Raw genomic sequence first — 19,115 nt, forward strand, 5'->3', positions numbered from 1 at the left:
CTGATTTTTTGTAGCAGATGATGGTCACCTTTATGGGATTACAGGACTTGCCAAATCTTCCACAGAACAAAAGAGCTATACCAAAAATAATATGGCCAGAACACTGGAAACTCTGTAATTTATCATAACGGAGAACCATAGAAATTCATTCCTTTCTAAAACTTTTGTGGCATGAGTTCAGTATTCTGATATAACCTATGGCCAGTCTTCACAGGGACCTGATACCCAACTTCTCTTTTCTCTTCCACCAAGTATCAAACAATGAAACACACTGTTTACAGTAAGTGTATATAACCTTCTTTTTTTTTTTTTTGAGATGGAGTCTCACTCTGTAACCCAGGCTGCAGTACAGTGGCGCCATTTCGACTCACTGCAACCTCCGCCTCCCGGGTTCAAGCAATTCTCCTGCCTCAGCCTCCCAAGTAGCTGGGATTACAGGCACGGACCACCACGCCTGGCTAATTTTTGCATTTTCAGTAAGGACAGGGTTTCGCCATGTTGTCCAGACTGGTCTCGAACTCCTGACCTCTCCATCCACCTCAGCCTCCCAAAGTGCTGGGATTACAGGCGTGAGCCACTGGGCCCAGCCCAAGTGTATGTAGGCATCCTGAGGGCAAAAATCATTTTAGCACATAGTGGTGCTCAAACATTTGAAAAATGAATAAATGGCCAATTCCTACCATCATCTCTATATACTCTTTTTTAAGCAAACACCAGAGATTTATTCTAAACTACCAAATAAAATACCAATAAAAAAATCTGGCCGGGCGCAGTGGCTCACGCCTGTAATCCCAGCACTTTGAGAGGCCGAGGCAGGCAGATCACGAGGTCAAGAGATCGAGACCATCCTGGCCAACATGGTGAAACCCTGTCTCTACTAAAAATACAAAACTTAGCTGGATGTGGTGGCGCGCACCTGTAGTACCAGTTACTTGGGAGTCTGAGGCAGAAGAATCGCTTAAACCTGGGAGGCAGTGGTTGCGGTGAGCCAAGATCGCACCACTGCACTCCAGCTTGGAGACAGAGCAAGACTCCAACTCAAAAACAAAACAAAACAAAAACCAACAACAAATTGTCAGTCCTTGGAGAGGAACTAATGTGCCTTAAATTGACTAACTGTCCCCAACTTTCACTGCACCTAAAAGCTCAAACCATCATACTATTAGGCGTTTACTTTAACAAAACCAGCACTAAACAAAACCAACCCTTATGAAGTGTCATTTTAATTTTGTTGATCCTCACATTAATGCCACCCCACTCCCTCTGCTACTACCATCTATGAGGCATGTTAGGAGGTGGATGGGGCTGCCTTTTATAAAAGGTTTAGTTAGACTATCAAATTAGGAGGGATGATTCTGTTACCCTTCAAAGGGACTAGGAAAGTTACCTGAAATTAGTTTATGCAATTGACCTTAGAGTCAGATGCTATTACCAAATGGGAGAAATACCAAGACCAGAACTTACTGAGACATTACAGCAACCTCCACCCTAGGGTACAGAATAACTCAGATGTCCAAACATTTTCAGAATAAAGTTCACAAAGGTTCATTTTAGCTTTCTATCCCCCAGAGAACAAAGATTTACTCAGTCATCTAAAACAAAAATGTACACATCTGGTAGAGTGTGTACACTTTTTCTACAATGATAGGCATTATTAGTCTTAAAAAGAAAAATTAAAAGATCTTCACAAACCCAGTGGAATATTCCACCAGGAAGCAGCTTTGAAGCTGGAAAATTTCTCTAGTGTTCTTACAACAGTGCAAAGCAAGAGACTGCAATCACAACCAGTGTTCGGGATTCATTACTTCACTACTTAGATCTTTCTAATATACGAATGAGCTCCTGGGGAGGGATTTTGCAACAAGTTATTTCTCTCTCCACTGATGCTCGTCAAGAATAAACATGTTCGGTATCCAAGTTCTTCCTAGGGTGGAAATAGCATGCCTGTTTTCTTTTAAATCTTTGCACCTGAGTCTCAGCACACCTGCTCCTCCTACTAAATTACAAATCTCCATGGACAAGAGCCTTCCTTTCAGAAGGGAATGGGAGACGTCTCTATTCAGCAAAAGAAATACTTGCCAAAGGGCAAGGTAGTGTTGTACAAATTAGCACCACAGGCTTTGAAATCAGAAAAGTGAGTACAGAATCTGGCACTGACCCTTACTAAAGGCTGTGATATTAGGCAGCTATTTACTCCCTGTATGTACTTTAATTTCTTCATCCATGAAATGGCAATAATAGCTTTCCTCACAGAGCTGTTATAAGGTTATAAGGTGGGGGTCAAATGTATGCTTACTCATCCTCAGAAAACTAGTTTCTTTTTTTTGTTTTTTTTGAGACAGAGTCTCCCTCTATAGCCCAGGCTGGTATTGGCTCACTGCAACTTCCGCCTCTTGGGTTCAAGCGATTCTCTTGCCTCAGCCTCCCGAGTAGCTGGGATTACAGGCAGGCGCCAACACACCCGACTAATTTTTTTATTTTTAGTAGAGACAGGTTTTCACCATGTTGGCCAGGCTGGTCTTGAACTCCTTACCTCAGTGATCTACCTGCCTAGACCTCCCAAAGTACTGGGATTACAGGCATGAGCAACCATACCCAGCCAATGTTACCTTTTTAAAAGAAGAAGAAGAAAGCATTAGTTCCCCCATGAAGCAGATGGGGAAACTGAAGCCCATGGATGAATAATTGGCTTTTTTCTTTGAGACAGAGACTGGCTATGTTGCCCAGGCTGGAGTGCAGTGGCACGATCTCGGCTCACTGCAACCTCCTTTTAATAAAAGATGAATTTCGGCCAGGCGCGGTGGCTCACGCCTGTAATCCCAGCACTTTGGGAGGCCGAGGTGGGCGGATCACCTGAGGTCAGGAGTTCGAGACCAGCTTTGCCAACATGGCAAAATTCTGTCTCTACTAAAAAATGCAAAAATTAGCCGGCTGTGGTGGCGGGCGCCTGTAATCCCAGATACTTGGGAGGCTGAGGCAGGAGAATCGCTTGAACCTGGGAGGTGGAGGTTGCAGTGAGCTGAGATCACGCCACTGCACTCCAGCCTGGGCAAGAGAGCAAGACCGTCTCAAAAAAAAAAAAAAAAAAAAAAAAAAAAAGTAGCCAGGCTTGGTGGGACACACCTGTAATCCCAGCTACTCGGGAGGCTGAGCTGAACCTGGGAGGTGGAGGTTGCAGTAAGCTGAGATCGCACCACTGCACTCAAGCCTGGGCGGGAAAGCGAGACTCCGCCTCAAAAAAAAAAAAAAAAAAAAAGACCTTAATCATCTGCTTATACTAAATCCCCTTCAACATGTACTGTGTTATTCTGTACTCACTAATATGGAGTTGAAAATGGTTTATATTATCATTCCATGGTTGTGTGGCAGATCATGTTTTCATTTTATTACATATTTCTTCCAAAATGTCTAGTGCCCAACTCACAGCAGATGTTTGGTGAAGACCATTAGCTTACTGGTTAATAGTAAAAGTGCATTTCTGGCTTCATATTCATATACCCAGATGTGTATTTTGGAGGAAAATCTAGTTTATAAGGTCACAGACACGGCAGGAAAACAAAAAGAACCTTTTATTTTGATTATGATCATTCTTCTAAAGGAGATCTTAGAAGAACAAATGAAAATGTGAAAACAAGAGTACAAACTCAACACGCAGAGCTATCTGTATGACAAGAACCAGTTGTCAGGCACCTGAAAATGTCAAGTCCTCTGAACCTGAAAGGATTGTGAGAAGAGTAAAGAGAGTGGGCAAGGATGTGTGTCAAATGGCATAAGATAAAACCGTATCAGAGGGAGCTTCATCATACTCTCTGAGGACAGTACCCAGTGAGAAACCTCAGACTCTCAATTTCTAACCTGCCGGAGAAAAAAAGCCTGAACCTTCCTAATTCCTTCTCCCCCTCACTAAGATAGTAGGCTGCTGAAGAATTAAAAGACACCTACAGAATGTATCCTAGGAGAAGGTTCTATTCTGAGAGCCCTAGAGAATAGGCTGGACTGAGAAGTAATTTCTACTGTCCAGCCTCTTAGTTGAACAGATCCAGCAGTGGGAAGGCAAATTTCTCCTTCCTACTCTTCAAATAGGATCGAAGACCATTTAGCCCTGCTGCAAAGCTGACACTAACTTTTTTAACAATGAAGTACCATCCCAGGACAGGGGGAGGTGCTGTACTGGGCCGACCCTCAATCTCAAGTTAAAAGAAAACGAGCCCTGTGAAGAAAGGGTCCAACTGGTGTGGAGGATGGGAGAGACCTATAACCTACACAGCACTCTGCCTTAAATGATACTCTAATTATGTACGCTTGCTTACCTTGCAATATGTCCAGAGTAAGCCTTCCTTCCCTGGAAGGGTAAGTATATCTGCTATTACAATAGGAGGTCTGTCAAGACTTGAAATTCAAAGGGAGTAATTGTTCATTAGGTTCACAGTGCATAGAACACCATGCCAGATACAACGGCTGTTAGGACTAGTTCTGAGTTGAAGCAGGCAGCCTACATACTTGGAGGAAACTAAGGACCACCACCACATCCTTTCTAACATATATACTCTGTCCTCTTCCCTTTACCACCTCTTTTCTCTCTCATCTATTTCTCCTCTTTCTCATAGTTCAGACCTGTGGCATCTGTATCCTGATCTTTTAATAATACAGTTCTCCATTAGGGTATCTCTACAGAATCAATGTCTGTATATACAAAAGGAAAGAGCTAACATTACAGAACACTCTCTATGTGGCAAATGTGGTGTTAAGTATTTTAACCCGTATTATCTCAACTGTTACCACCTAATCCAAGATTAATGTCCATAGTTACACATGTGGAAACCAAAATTTGGAAAGAGTGAGAAGTCTGTAGTTGTTTGTTCTATATTCATCTCTTCTCACAAAACTTAAAATAGTCTAGTTCTCGACTTTTTTCTCATGTGGTCTTTATTTATTATTATTGTTATTATTATTTTTTTTGAGATGGAATCTTGCTCTGTCGCCCAGGCTAGAGTTCAGCGGTGCAATCTCAGCTCACTGCAAGCTCCGCCTCCCGGGTTCAAGCCATTCTCCTGCCTCAGCCTCCCGAGTAGCTGGGACTACAGCTGCCCGCCACCATGCCTGGCTAGTATTTTTAGTAGAGACAGGGTTTCACTGTGTTAGCCAGGATGGTCTCGATCTCCTGACCTTGTGACCTGCCCACCTTGGCCTCCCAAAGTGCTGGGATTACAGGCGTGAGCCACCGCACCAGGCCCCTATTATTATATTTTTTTTTTCTGAGACTGAGTTTCGCTCTTGTTGCCCAGGCTGGAGTGCAATGGCGCAATCTCGGCTCACCGCAACCTCCACCTCCCAGGTTCAAGCGATTCTCCTGCCTCAGCCTCCCTAGTAGCTGAGATTACAGGCATGCGCCACCATGCCTGGCTAATTTTCTATTTTTAGTAGACAGGGTTTCTCCATGTTGGTCAGGCTGGTCTCAAACTCCTGACCTCAGGTGATCCACCTGCCTTGGCCTCCCAAAGTGCTAGGATTACAGGCGTGAGCCACCACGCCCGGCCTGGGCCCCTATTATTTTTGAGACAGAGTTTCACTCTGTTGCCCAGGCTGGAGTGCAGTGGCGGAATCCCGGCTCACTGCAACCTACGCCTCCAAGGTTCAAGCATTTCTCCTGCCTCAGCCTCCCGAGTAGCTGGGATTACAGGTGCAAGCCACCACACCCAGCTCATTTCTGTATTTTTAGTAGAGACAGGGTTTCACCATGTTGGCTAGGCTGGTCTTGAACTCCTGACCTCAAGTGATCCACCCACCTTGGCCTCCCAAAGTGCTGGGATTACAGGTGTGAGTCAACGTGCCCAGTCCTCATGTGGTCTTTTAATTTGTCTAACCAACAGTTTGGGGGGAGGGAGGCATGGAAAGAGCCAGAATAGAGGACAAAAAAAGTCTTCTTTATGAGCCTGAACTTTAAATGGTTCAGGTATTTGTATCAAAGACCACAATGTATCATTTTAGCTACAACCAGCCCTTCAACAATAGTGAGGGAAAAAAAAAAAAGAATGTGAAATTCAGTGCTTTGAGAATATTATTTCCACCACCATTTAGGTGAATATTCTATTAACCAACAATGTTTACTTGGGGAAGGTACTCAAACACATCCAACATACCTTAATTTATTCAAAGTATATAAATTAAGCAATCTGTTCATATTAATTATCTCTAAGATTTAAAACATTAACCTATTCAATGATCTCACCAAAACACTAACTGTTAAATCTATATATAATGTGAGGAATTCAGTGGGGATTCTTTACAAATGGTTATATTTGGGGGAAGGAACAACCAATTTTATTTCATTTAGAGTTAAGATATCAACAAGTTATTTTTAAGTAAACAGTTTTTAAAATGTCCAAACACTACAGCAGAAGTTTGCAAGCTCACTGACCTTCAAACAAGGGTTATGGTTATAAGGGTTATCTGACCAAGTGTTCATTGGATAAGAAACACATAAGGTTTCCTAGTGAAGATAAGTGAAGACGTTTTAACACCCACAGACACAACCTAACCCAAATTAACACTGTCCATTCCTTTGTCACATTCACCACTGTCCCTGGCTAGCACAGGCTCTAGTTATGATTTTATTAACATTACCTTAAAACTATAAGGTGTCCAACACTATTTCTGAGGCCACCTCTTGCCTGCTCAGAAAACACCAAGAGAAAAAACAACCAATAATTCTCACCCTTTTTCCAACATACGTTGACCTGTTTTAGTTCCTTATTCAAGATACCCTCAACCACAGTATTGGTTTATGTATACATTTGTCCTTCATAAGCCAACTGTGGAGCATATACCAGGAGCAATCATGAACAGGGAAGAACTACCATCAACTTTAAGTGGGGCCTATGTCTACCAAAATAATTAACTAGTTATTTTACTAGCACACACAAACTAACATTCGACCAGGCTTATCTGAAACCAAATAAGCATGTTCTACCCAAATCAAAAATCAAGTTTATGTGTGACACTCCTTTCAACTCAGAAGATTAAGTATGATGCTGGTTACAAAACAGAATGCTATCAAGTTCCCCATTTTAGTAATGTGGCCTCTATAAATGCTCTTCTACACACGTGTAACATAAAATAGAATCTGTTATAGCTCAGACTACATTTTAAGGAAATCTAGTTTTGTATTTTCCGAAAATAAAATATACCCATTATAGCACATTGGTTTAAGTTCTGAACTCTGCTACATTTTTGCTGTGACATCTTGGACAAATTATCTCTTAGCCTCAGGTGCCTTGTCTACCAAATGGTGGCAATACTTGTGAGGATTAAATGACTTAATAATGTACTGTAGCACAGTCTATAATATAATATAGTATGTGCTTAATAAATTATTTTGCCAACATACTTCCCTTTATTCAGATGTAGTTAGTGAGCCCATTTTTCAGGTGGTTCCTTTTTCAAGCTACATTAAATTTGGGTCATACATCAAGAGATAACCACATAGGATTATCTTAATTTCAAAATCACTTATTCTAGCATATTTTAATAACTACTGTTAAAAACAAATCCATGATTTCTATGCCTAGAATTCTACACCGCTAAGGGGAGGAAAGGGCTTTTTCATTTCCAAAACAATACTGTTACTCAACCACTAAGTCTCACTACCTTGTCCTAATAACCATGCCTGAAAACCTCAGTTTCCTCCTGAAAACCAGAGTATCCCCAAAACATCAGCAAATACAGATTCATTTTGCCATCCACTTAAGTCTTTAAAGCCCATTACAATTCTCCTAAAGATATTTTATCACTAGGTAAAGTAGGAATAACATTTTTCACTGTACCCTATCTATGAAAATCTAGAGTCTGACTTTAACACAAGTTGGCAATGAAAATATTCCCACCTCCAAAAACTGGTATATACTGGGGAATCTTCTGACTCCCTTACCAATACTCAGAGATGGCCAAGATTTTAAATTTCCATGGGATCAAGATGCAAGCAAATCCTGATTAAAAGCAAAGTAGGACATGATTATTAACTACAATGTGTAGCGGAAGGTCCTCCAGCTATTTTAGACAGCTTAATCATGTCTGAAATATCCAAACTCAACAACTTGAAATACAAGTTGTGTCTTATAACTTCATTTTTAGCATGCTTTAAACTTTACTGAACTTTGCTAAACAAAGAGGTAAAGCCTTCAAAAGCCTTAAAGAGGCGCTTAAAAGTTTCTAGTGGCTAGGTAATATGGGTAGAACAAATTTAAGAATGAGTTTCCTTCATTAAGCAGTAGAAAGGAATGCTGTTACTTATTAAGCAATGTCATCTTCAATGTTACTTCATTCAAACAGGCAAATCATAGTCATGATTTAATTTTTTGGACTGTTTCAGAGGATACAACGTATGCAAATTAAAATGTGTGAACCTGCCTGCTACTGAAAGCAGTAAGAACAAATCCAGAGGTCACATCCACCTATATACAATACTGCAACAACAGCAATCTATAAAATGCAATACTGGATTGAAGGCTTCAAGTAACAAAACAGAAGATCCTACTGAAACAAAAGAACCTGGCTAATTCTTGGTAGTGCAACATAATGGGTCGTGACCTATATTACCCTTTCTGTACAGTATTCTCACATTTTGGGAATAACTGGTCACTCTACCATACGGCACAAGTTCCTGTAAGATCATTAAGAAGGTCTGGATATTCTATTAAATTCAAATAAAAACCTAAGGACTAACAAATAAGCCGCTGTCTTCGATTCATATTAAACTAACGTTTCTCCAGTAAACCGAAGGAGTGAGCACAAGCCTGTCACTGAATGGGGCCAAACTTTTAGCAGCCTCATTCCAAACAGAACTGTCCCTAATTTATTAAGAACAAAATACTAGTAAAACCAACCTGTGAACTGGGCCTTCAATACAATTAAGCACATCCTGTTTCATAAAACAGTAATAATGAAGAGCTTGGAGGGGCTGTCATTCTAAAATTGCAAATCTACCCATAAATGACAATCCTGGGCTGGAAACCAGAATGTCAAATTCTTGTGCTGAAATCAACTTTTCACATGGCCTGAGGCAGGCCATTCTACTATTCTAAGAATGCTCAGACATACAAGTATGTAATAATGTTCCAAACACTTTTTTTGGGGGGGGGGGGCACTTCCTGTAAGTAAAAAGTTTCTATGACTGGGAAAGGAACAAAATAAAGTAATAAAGGAAACAGGAATACCCCTGGCACACCTTCCTCAAACGAACAACATTAAAAAAAAAGAAAACACACACACACAGCTAATTTTAATCTAGCCTACTCTCCCCCCAATGGACACACCTACAGTTTCTTATCAAAATGTACAAGACTCAAAGCCCATTTAATTCAATTCTGAATCTCACTCAACAAGCATCAAGCACATCAGGCACCTCTCTACAGCGATATCCTCACAAGTTTCAGAGAAATGCCAGCAGGGACTCTGTAGTTATGATTCCTATCAAACGGCCCCCTAATCCGTATTTCTCCTGGACATACACATGCAGATTCATTAACCAAAACCTACCCAGCACCCCTCATATCGCGCGTACGTTGGCATTTTCAGTTTATAGGTGGGTCCTGGAACAGCTAAAACCAGGAAGCTCCGCGGTAATTAGAGGACTTGGGAGAAGTCATCTTGGGACAGGTGGAAGACCCAGAGAAATCAGGAATCAGAAAGAAGCTGTCCCTGGCCACCTCTGCTTCCCGTCCCATCCAAACTTCACCCACCCGGGTCTCAGAAGCCCAGAAGGGAGAGGCCATTTTAATCAGGCCCGGCTGAGAAACGAAGGGAGAAGAGGAAATCAGGAAAGGGCCTTGGGAAAGGAAGGCCGAACACTTTGCCACAATAGCACCCGAGTCAGGTGGCAGCACCTGAAGCCCGAAGAGGGAGGACCTGGACTTAAGGGCCCGGGAGAGGTGCAAAAGTAGCGGTGGCCTACCACGAGGGGGGCCGAGTGATCTAAACCGGGGAGCGCGGGCCCCTTACCCCCATGCGGGGAAAGGACCCATTCTCGGGCCAACCGCGCCGACCCTCGCCCCTGGGTCAGGGGCTACTACCCAGAGATCCAGAAGGCGGGAGTTGGCTAGTGCCTGGTTCTCCTCATCCGGCCATGCGGCGCGGGGGCGTCCATCCTGAGGGGTCCGGGAACCAAGAGAGCACGGAGGGTGCCGGACGCGGCGCTCACCCGCGGGCCGCCTCCAAGCTCTTAATGAGCTTCTTGATCTTCCAGATCTCCACGTTCCTATCGGCAGCACTGGGGTCGTCCGCCATCTTCTCGCCTCCTCCTCCCTAGAGCGGCCCGGCGGGGCCCGGAGACACCAAGACCACAGAGTTAGCGCCGCCGCTGGGGCAGAGCGGCCCCCTTCCTCGCCATCCCCCAGAGGCCCTCTCCTCCCGTCCGGCGCAGCTCGCCACAAAGGTCACCAGCCTTTCCCTCCCCGTGCCTTACCTAAGGGCCCAGTCCTGGGCGGCAGCGGCTGCTCCTCCCCGGCGGCGGCTCCGCGGCGGCGGCGGCTCTGACGTAGGACACCGGCTCCCTCTCTCCAGGCAGCTGCATGTGTTGCAATCCGCTCACATGGGGCCTGTGACATCACTTCCTCCGCCAGGGGCGGAGTGGAAGGCGGCAGGCGGAAGGGAGGGGGCCGGTGCGAGTGAGGAGAAGCTCTGCGTCCACCGCGACTTCTCATTGGCTCTCTGCCCCGCAGCCTACAATGAGCCCGCCGATTGGCCGCAGCTGGGTCCGCGCCTCCTTGTGAGGTAAGGCTGGGGGGTGGGAGGTGCCACCTTTCTTCCGGCCCGGCAAGGCGAGAGGAGGAAGCGGGCGGAAGCCGGTGGCTCTCGCGAGTTTACTGAGAGCCCCTGTCAGGTTCGAATGGGGGTGGTTCTTAAAGAGAGAGGACCGGGGTTGTCGTCTTTTCAGTCCCTTCTCCTTGAATAGGGTGGACATCTGAGGCTTTGCGACTCGAAGCTAGGCACTTGGGCCCGACGCGCGGTTTGAACGGTGCTTGAGAAGCCGCGAAGAAGCGCCTCGCGCTCAGCGGCTTCTTCGCTGACGAAGTGCTGCGGTCTACGTGCGTCATGGCTGCACGGAATAGTGTGGAGGAGTCCTGGCCAGTAGGTCTGGATGAGGAGCCTGCCTCCGGGCGGTCCGGGACCCTCACCTGCAGGGGCGAAAGAGGCTTGTTTTCTCTCGCCCCAGAGCTAGGACGGGCTCACTTTGGACTTAGAACTTTATGGGGTGGAAGACAGCGGGGGCTGCCTGAGCTTGGAGACCTGAGGTATCTGATCCCATGTATGGTTTGGCCTGAGCCGTTGAGAATGGAGGTGGAGAGAGTTGAAACAAAATGGGCATCCACATACGGTTAGAACTTTATCTTTTTGAGTTAGGATTTTTAGGTGGCTACTTTGTCCCCCCCTCACCTCGTCTGGGTTCAAATATTGAGCCCAGACCGTGTGCTGGACCCTGTTTTCCTGGAGATACAGAGGTGAACCAAACAGATGACAGTACTTACTCTTATGGAGCTTATAGTCGATTGGGTTTTTAAGTTTGTGATTTTATACTTTTTATAATAAAATAATTACACAAATGCTTAAGTACTTCAGGGTGCTCTGAGAGTGTATGGCGGGGACCCAGCTCTGAAATGAGACCCAAAGGATGATTAAGAGTTTGTCAGGAGGAATCAGAATACAGTTGAGAACTACAGAAACGCCAGTGTGCTGGCACAAGGTCAGAGACGGGGAGAGTGGTTTGAGGGAGCAGCAGGGGAAGAGGTCATGTAGGGTCTTTTAAGCCAGATTCAGAAGTTTGGTTTCTTTCAAGAACAGTGGGTAGTTTAAAGGATTTAGAGCCCTGGTTTGGACTGGAGAGAGCACAGGAGAAGCCCAGAGACCATTTTGGCTGCTTCATTATCATGTGAGAGATGATTTTCGCTTACATTAGGGTGGTGACAGTGCAGATAGAAGTGAATGAAGGGCCTGGTGCAGTGGCCCACGGCTGTAATCCCAGCACTTTGGGAGGCCAAAGGGGAGGATCGCTTGAGCCCAGGAGTTTGCGAGCAGCCTGGGCAACATGGCAAGATTCCGTCTCTACAAAATTACAAAATATTAGCCTGGTGTGGTGGCCCGCGCCTGTAGTCCCAGCTGCTTGGGAGGCTGAGGTGGGAGGAACCCTTGAGCCCAGGAATTCGAGGCTGCAGTGAGCTGAGATCACACCACTACACTCCAGCCTGGGTGACAGAGCGAGACCTTGTCTCGAGGAAAAAAAAAAAAGGTGAATAGGACTGGATGACGGATTGGTTGAGGAAAACTAAGAATGGTTCTCAGAGTACTGAAGTGGTGACATTTACTGAGGTGGGAAAGGTGAGGAGTAGGTGTTGGGGGATGATTGAGAATTTCATCTTGGGCATGTTAAGTTTGAGATTGCTTATGAGACATGTAAGTAGGGATGTCAGTCATGCGCTTTCATTTGTATGGTTTTTGAATACTTTTTGCATGTGTTATAAAATGTGTCCACACTTTGAAGATGGGGGTATGACCTCCATTTCATACATGGGGAAACTGAGGCAAAGAAAAGTGAAAGGGATCTGCTCAGAGTCCACAGCTAGTTTATGGCTTCCCGACTCCATTTTTGGAGTCCAGTGTATTATACAGTGACCCCATTACCTATATTTTCATAGGGTGGGGACACGGTCATACTTCTGTCCCCCAGGAAATGAATCTCAGGTTGGAACCTCTTCTTTGGGTTCCATTTTGTAGTTTTTGGCATATGTTCATTTGTTATATAATATTGTACTCCTGCTGTGTGTGTGTCATTCACTGTGTTTAGTAGTGAACGGAGGGGTCTTCTTAGTCATAAACACTGCTTACTGACTAGGAATCAACTGTGTCCAAGGTTTTCCTTCATTCCTCTTGCCCTGGTTCCTCCTTTCTATATTAGATTGCCCTACTCTGCCCTTCCTATTCTTTTTTTTTCTTTTTTTTTTTTTTTAAAGACGGAGTCTCCCTCTGTCGCCCAGGTTGGAGTGCAGTGGCACGATCTTGGCTCACTGCAACCTCCACATCCCGGGTTCAAGCGATTCTCCTGCGGCAGCCTCCTGAGTAGCTGGGACTACAGGCGGGTGCCACCATGCCCAGCTAATTTTTTGTATTTTTATTAGAGTCGGGGTTTCACCGTGTTAGCCAGGATGGTCTTGATCTCCTGACCTCGTGATCTGCCTGCCTTGGCCTCCCAAAGTGCTGGGATTACAGGCGTGAACCACCATGCTGGGCCAGTTTTTGTATTTTGTATTTTTTTTTTTTTTTTTTTTAGCAGAGACAGGGTTTCACCATGTTGGCCAGGCTGATCTTGAATTCCTGACCTCAGGTGATCCACCTGCCTCCGCTTCCCAGAGTGCTGGGATTACACGCGTGAGCCACCACACCTGGCCTCCTCTTCGTTTTGATGTTTGTGTTTACAGCATTGCTTCAGGTCCATGCTTGAAGGCTTTCTTCTGTGTGATTCAGGCTGAAGTAAGCATGACAACATCCCAAGTAGGATTGCTGTTTGTCAGCCTCTGAATTCTTAAAACTTATTTCTTAGACAATTGCAGGCCCAGGTAGCCCCAAAAGCTCCTTGCCTAGTTGCTGCAAATTCACCATCTCTGCATTTAGAATTAGAAATCAATGCATTAGAGGCAAAGGCTGGGATAACTATCTACGTGAAGAGGTTTGGGATGTATGAAGCACGGATGGTAGTGCCTGCATCAAGGCTTTTTAAATGGGACCATGACGATTCGTTGTTGAGGAATGTTCTGTGATATAAAAGTGATACAGATTTTTCAAACTGCTAAATGGTGAGAACAAAATATATAACCTCTCTAGGCACACAGATTCTCTGAAAAATAAAGGAATTGTTCTTTATGATCTCAGAACTTCCTCCTCAGCTCAAACATCATGTAACAAAGTTAAATATTGGGATATAGGTGATGTTCCTACCTAATTAGGTGGGAGTAGGCGAGTAAGTTTTTGTTTCATTTTTTTTTTTTTTTTTTGAGGCAGGGTCTCACTGTTGCCCAGGCTGGAGTACAGTGGTACGATAATAACTCACTGCAACCTCGACCCCAGGACTTAAGCAATCCTTCCACCTCAGCCTCCCTAGTAGCTGGGACCACAGGCGTGGGCCATGATGCCTGGCTAATTTTTGTATTTTTAGTAGAGATGGGGGTTTCACCATGTTGCCTAGGCTGATCTCGAACTCCTGACCCCACGTGACCCACCTGCCTCCGCCTCCCTAGTAGCTGGGACCACAGGCGCGGGCCATGATGCCTGGCTAATTTTTGTATTTTTAGTAGAGATGGGGGTTTCACCATGTTGCCCAGGCTGATCTCGAACTCCTGACCCCACGTGACCCACCTGCCTCAGCCTCCCAAAGTGTTGGGATTACAGGCCTGTTATAAGTTTTGATGTTGAAAGCACAAATAAGTCTTTGTGCTTAGAGAGAACTGGTCTCTACAAAAACAAGAAAAAAAAAATCAGCCAGGCACAGCAGCATGTGCCCCTAGTCCCAGCTACTGAGGAGGCTGAGGCAGGAAGATCACTGGAACCCAGGAGTTTGAGGTTACAGTGAGCTGTGATCACTGCACTCCAGCCTGGGTGACAGAGCAAGACCCTTTCTCAAAAAAAAAAAAAGCTACAGAATGAGGTTATTTGTCACTAATGTGAAGATAAGTTTAAGAGTAACGAAGATAGACCACACACAGTGACTGATGCCTGTAATCCTAGGACCCTGGGAGGCCGAAGCAGGAGGATTGCTTGAACTCAGGAGTTGGAGTACAGCCTGAGCAACCTAGTGAGACCTCATCTATACTACAAATTAAAAAAAAATTTAGCTGGGCATGGTGGTGCACACCTAAGTCGTCCCTAGTAGTAGTCCCTAGCTACTCAGGAGGATCACTGGAGTTCAGGAAAAAAAAAAAGAGTAGCCAAGATGAAGGCAGGGAAGGGATGGTTGTGGTAAGATTTGCTAAAGGGCTGCCTTTGACTCTTCTGGAAGTCAGTGTGGTTGTTAGAGGAAAGTTTTCTCTCTCTCTTTTTTTTCTTTTGATACGTAGTCTCGCTCTGTCACCCAGGCTAGAGTCAGTGGCGCAATCTCAGTTTACTGCAACCTCCGCCTCCCGGGTTCAAGGAAGTGATTCACCTGCCTCAGCCTCCTGAATCGCTAGGACTACAGGTGTGCACCACCATGCCCGGCTAATTTTTGTATTTTTAATAGAGACGGGGTTTCACCATATTGGCCAGGCTGGTCTTGAACTCCTGACCTTGTGATCCACCTGCCTCGGCCTCCCAAAGTGCTGGGATTACAGGTGTGAGCCACTGCGTCCGGCCAGGATATCTTATAAGTTAAAGTAAATAAAGACCTAAGCTGTAGTAGTACAACATAAAATAAGATTTAAGGTTTTTATAAATTGACCTAGGACAAGTTGTTTATGGAGTGCAGTGTGTGTGAAAGGGACTTGGAATGGGCAAGTGTAAGGTATCCTTTGTTCCCCTGTGGACACCTAGTGGTGAAATGTAATTCTTCAGTTGAAGAGGGGACTGCAGCTAAGGAATGACAGTTTCCTCTCTAGAGGATCAGACATCTCTACATGAATTTGTAGTCTTGTTAAATTAAGCACATACTGGCCATTAATGCTTTACTGTGTAATGATTTCCTCCTTTAAGAAAATAAGGCCCACGGAGAACTAAAACTTAATGTTTTTCTCATTCTCTCAGTATAAAAAAAGGTGTGTGTGTGTGTGTGTGTGTGTGTGTGACAGAATACCTGTTCTAGGGAGAGCTTATTAGCTGGGGTCTACCTCTAGCATATAAGAGAGTATTTATAGGGAGAGCCTGAATCCTGCCCTTGGCCCACCTGAAGAGGCAAGTGCTTAATGTTGCCAGTTGCCAGTGGTGCCTTGTTTGACTCAATAGAGACACTTGTAGAATAGCTAGACAAATGTTAATCTTTTAGTTCAATTCCATAAATATTTATTGCATGCCACTTTTTTGGTCCAGCACTGGGACAAGTGCTGAAAATTTTTAGATGTAATTCAGTCCTTATATTTATGGTCTTTTGTGGGGGTGCAGGGGAGACATAGGGATGTTAAACAAGTAAGATAACAGATAAAATAAATAGTTGTTTCTTGGACTGAAGCAGAAATGAACAAGGTGAGCCTGGAACATCTTGTTATATCAGTAAGCAAAGAAAGTAACATGGACTACTGGGGTTTTGTCAAAACGACTTAAGGGCCAACAGGAAGAGGCTCTCAGGCCAAGGTTAGAACAATTTGAGTATCACTAAGAAAGGTTGCAATGAAGTGAAACATAAAAAGTCGAAATCCATGAGTTCACGATGACACCCAAGAAACCTAATTTCCCCACTTTTGATTATGGAATTAATTCTGAAAACTAGTAAATTAAGGAAAAGAGCTGAACATTTAACTGGTCTTCCCTTGTATATAGGTACATTGCAGTGTAACTTGGTACTTGTTAAAAGGGGAATTTGCTCACTATAGAGATATTCCAATAAAAATGAAAAGACAGAAGTAAAATAATATACCTTTAATGAAATTAGAGATCTAGGTAATGATCATCAGTGGCTACTAACATGACAAAAGAGCCAACCGAAATTATGTTTGGAATTCATATAGTATTTTAAATTCTGATGGAAATACACATCACCTGTTGTAGAAAAATGAAACAGGCTGGGCGAAAGGCTCATGCTTGTAATCCCAGTGCTTTGGGAGGCCAAGGTGGGAAGATCACTTGGCTCAAGGAGTTTGAGACCAGCCCGAACAATATACTTAGCAAGAGTGCCATTTCTACAAAAATCATTTTAAATTAGCTGTGTGTGTGGTGGCGAGCACCTGTAGTCCTAGCTGCTTGGGAGGGTGAGGCAGGAGGATTGCTTGAGCTCAGGAGTTTGAGGTTACAGTGAGCTATGATAGCACCACCCACTCCAGCCTGGGGAACAGAGTGAGATCCTATGTCAAAAAAACTGAACTTGAATTGGATTAAATGGGACGAAGGAATACATTAAATTACATCACAGGGAAGCAATTAGTAAAATCTAGAATGTAGGAGACGCTACGGGACCAGTGGTCCAGTTTCTAAAATAAATTGCAAAGGGGAAAAAAGGCAGGGAAGCCTAAATTGAAAGGAACTTGGACATGTCAAACTATGTGGGTGTGACCCTTGGTTCCTGACTCAGATCAACTTTAAAGTTATGAGACTATTGGGAAAAGCATATTCTTGTTTGCTATAAAGATGTTAAAAGGTGTGAAAATTATATATATATGTATAATTATTATTATTATTTTTTGTTTTGTTTGAGACGGAGTCTCGTACTCTTGCCCAGGCTGGAGTGCAGTGGCACGATCTCAACTCACTGCAAGCTCCGCCTTCTGGGTTCACGCCATTCTCCTGCCTCAGCCTCCCGAGCAGCTGGGACTACAGGTGCCCGCCACCATGCCTGGCTAATTTTTTGTATTTTTAGTAGAGACGGGGTTTCACCGTGTTAGCCAGGATGGTCTCGATCTCCTGACCTTGTGATCCACCCACCTTGGCCTCCCAAAGTGCTGGGATTACAGGCGTGAGCCACAGAGCCTGGCCAACAATGATATGTTTTGTAGTATAATCCTTTTAGAAGTATATACTTTCGGCCGGGCGTGGTAGCTCACGCCTGTAATCCCAGCACTTTGGGAGGCCGAGGCGGGCGGATCATGAGGTCAGGAGATTGAGACCATTCTGGCTAACACGATGAAACCCATCTCTACTAAAAAATACAAAAAAAATAAAAAAATAAAAAAAATTAGCCGGGCATGGTGGCGGGCGCTTGTAGTCACAGCTACTCGGGAGGCTGAGGGAGGAGAATGGCGTGAACCCGGGAGGTGGAGCTTGCAGTGAGCTGAGATTGTGCCACTGCATTCCAGCCTGGGCAACAGAGCGAGACTCTGTCTCAAAAAAAAAACAAAAGTATATACTTTGAGTCAAATTATGAATTCTAGAATTTGCTTCAAAATAATCCAGAAGGTAGGGAAAAATGTAATAAAAGAGATGAAGGCCAGGCACGGTGGGAGGCTGAGGTGGAGGGATGACTTGAGCTCAAGAGTTTGAGACCAGCCTGGCCAACATGGCAAAACCCTGTCTCTACTAAAAATACAGTTAACCGGGCGTGGTGGTACATGCCTGTAACCCCAGCTAATAGGAGGCTGAGGCAGGAGAATCGCTTGAACCCAGGAGGCAGAGGTTGCAGTGAGCTGAGATTGTGCCACTGCACTCCAGTCTGGGTGACAGAGCAAGACTCCATCTCAAAAAAGAACAAAGAACAAAAAGATGAAGTTGCTAAATGGAACATTAAGTAAGTAAAAAATAAGAGCGTAGGGAAGGGTGTGGTGGCTCATGCCTGTAATCCCAGCACTTTGGGAGACCCAGACGTGTGGATCGCCTGAGCTCAGGAGTTCGACACCAGCCTGGGCAACACAGTAAAACCCCATCTCTACTAAAAATACAAAAAATTTGCCGGGCTTGGCAGCGTGTGCCTGCAGTCCCAGCTACTTGGGAGGCTGAGGCAGGAGAATCGCTTGAACCTGGGAGGCGGAGGATGCAGTGAGCCGAGATCGTGCCACTGCATTTCAGCCTGGGCAACAAAGTGAGACTCCAGCTCAAAAAGAAAAAAAAAAAAAAAGCGTAAGAATTTGAGTGAAATGATCTGTGTGAGCTGAGTGGGGAAGGTATACCAAGGAGGTGGATGGTAGACCAAGGATGCTAAATAAATGCACAGGATTGAGGGGATGGCAAATGGCAAAGGGGTGACTGGTATGGTACGACTTGAAGCCATTTAAGCTAGTAAATTTCCCATATAATGGTTAACCCTCTTTGGGACAGACTCCAAGGAACCAGTGAAAGCGATGGACCATTTTCCTAAAAATAATCAATACTCACAATCTTGCACTTTATACTCAGTCCCTTATGGACTCCCCACCCCACAACCCCATCACCTTTGACCCTAATCTTCACTTTCTCAGTCAGGGGCTTCAACAATCTGTTTAAGAGCCCGTGAGTTTGGTGGAACATTTTACTTTCCCATT

At 44.6% G+C, this 19,115-nt stretch overlaps 1 protein-coding gene across 3 annotated transcripts in view; it reads right to left on the reverse strand.

The window, feature by feature from the left end:
• ETF1 (eukaryotic translation termination factor 1) overlaps positions 1-10,602 on the reverse strand; it is a 35,239-nt gene extending 24,637 nt beyond the window's left edge. Inside the window, exons 1-2 of one of the 3 annotated variants that reach the window (XM_031011263.3) lie at positions 10,460-10,602; positions 10,196-10,299 (exon numbers count right to left, since the gene is read on the reverse strand). In XM_031011263.3, coding sequence (XP_030867123.1) covers positions 10,196-10,281 — 86 coding nt within the window. In that variant the 5' untranslated portion in view covers positions 10,282-10,299; positions 10,460-10,602. Of the gene's footprint in view, positions 1-9,996; positions 10,300-10,459 lie in introns of those variants that run through there. The other 2 variants (XM_031011264.3, XM_063705910.1) reach the window with 2 other exon arrangements.
• Positions 10,603-19,115: the final 8,513 nt, after the last annotated feature.

The sequence above is a fragment of the Gorilla gorilla genome, chromosome 4, assembly GCF_029281585.2.
Source record: "Gorilla gorilla gorilla isolate KB3781 chromosome 4, NHGRI_mGorGor1-v2.1_pri, whole genome shotgun sequence".
NCBI classification, from domain to species: domain Eukaryota; kingdom Metazoa; phylum Chordata; class Mammalia; order Primates; family Hominidae; genus Gorilla; species Gorilla gorilla.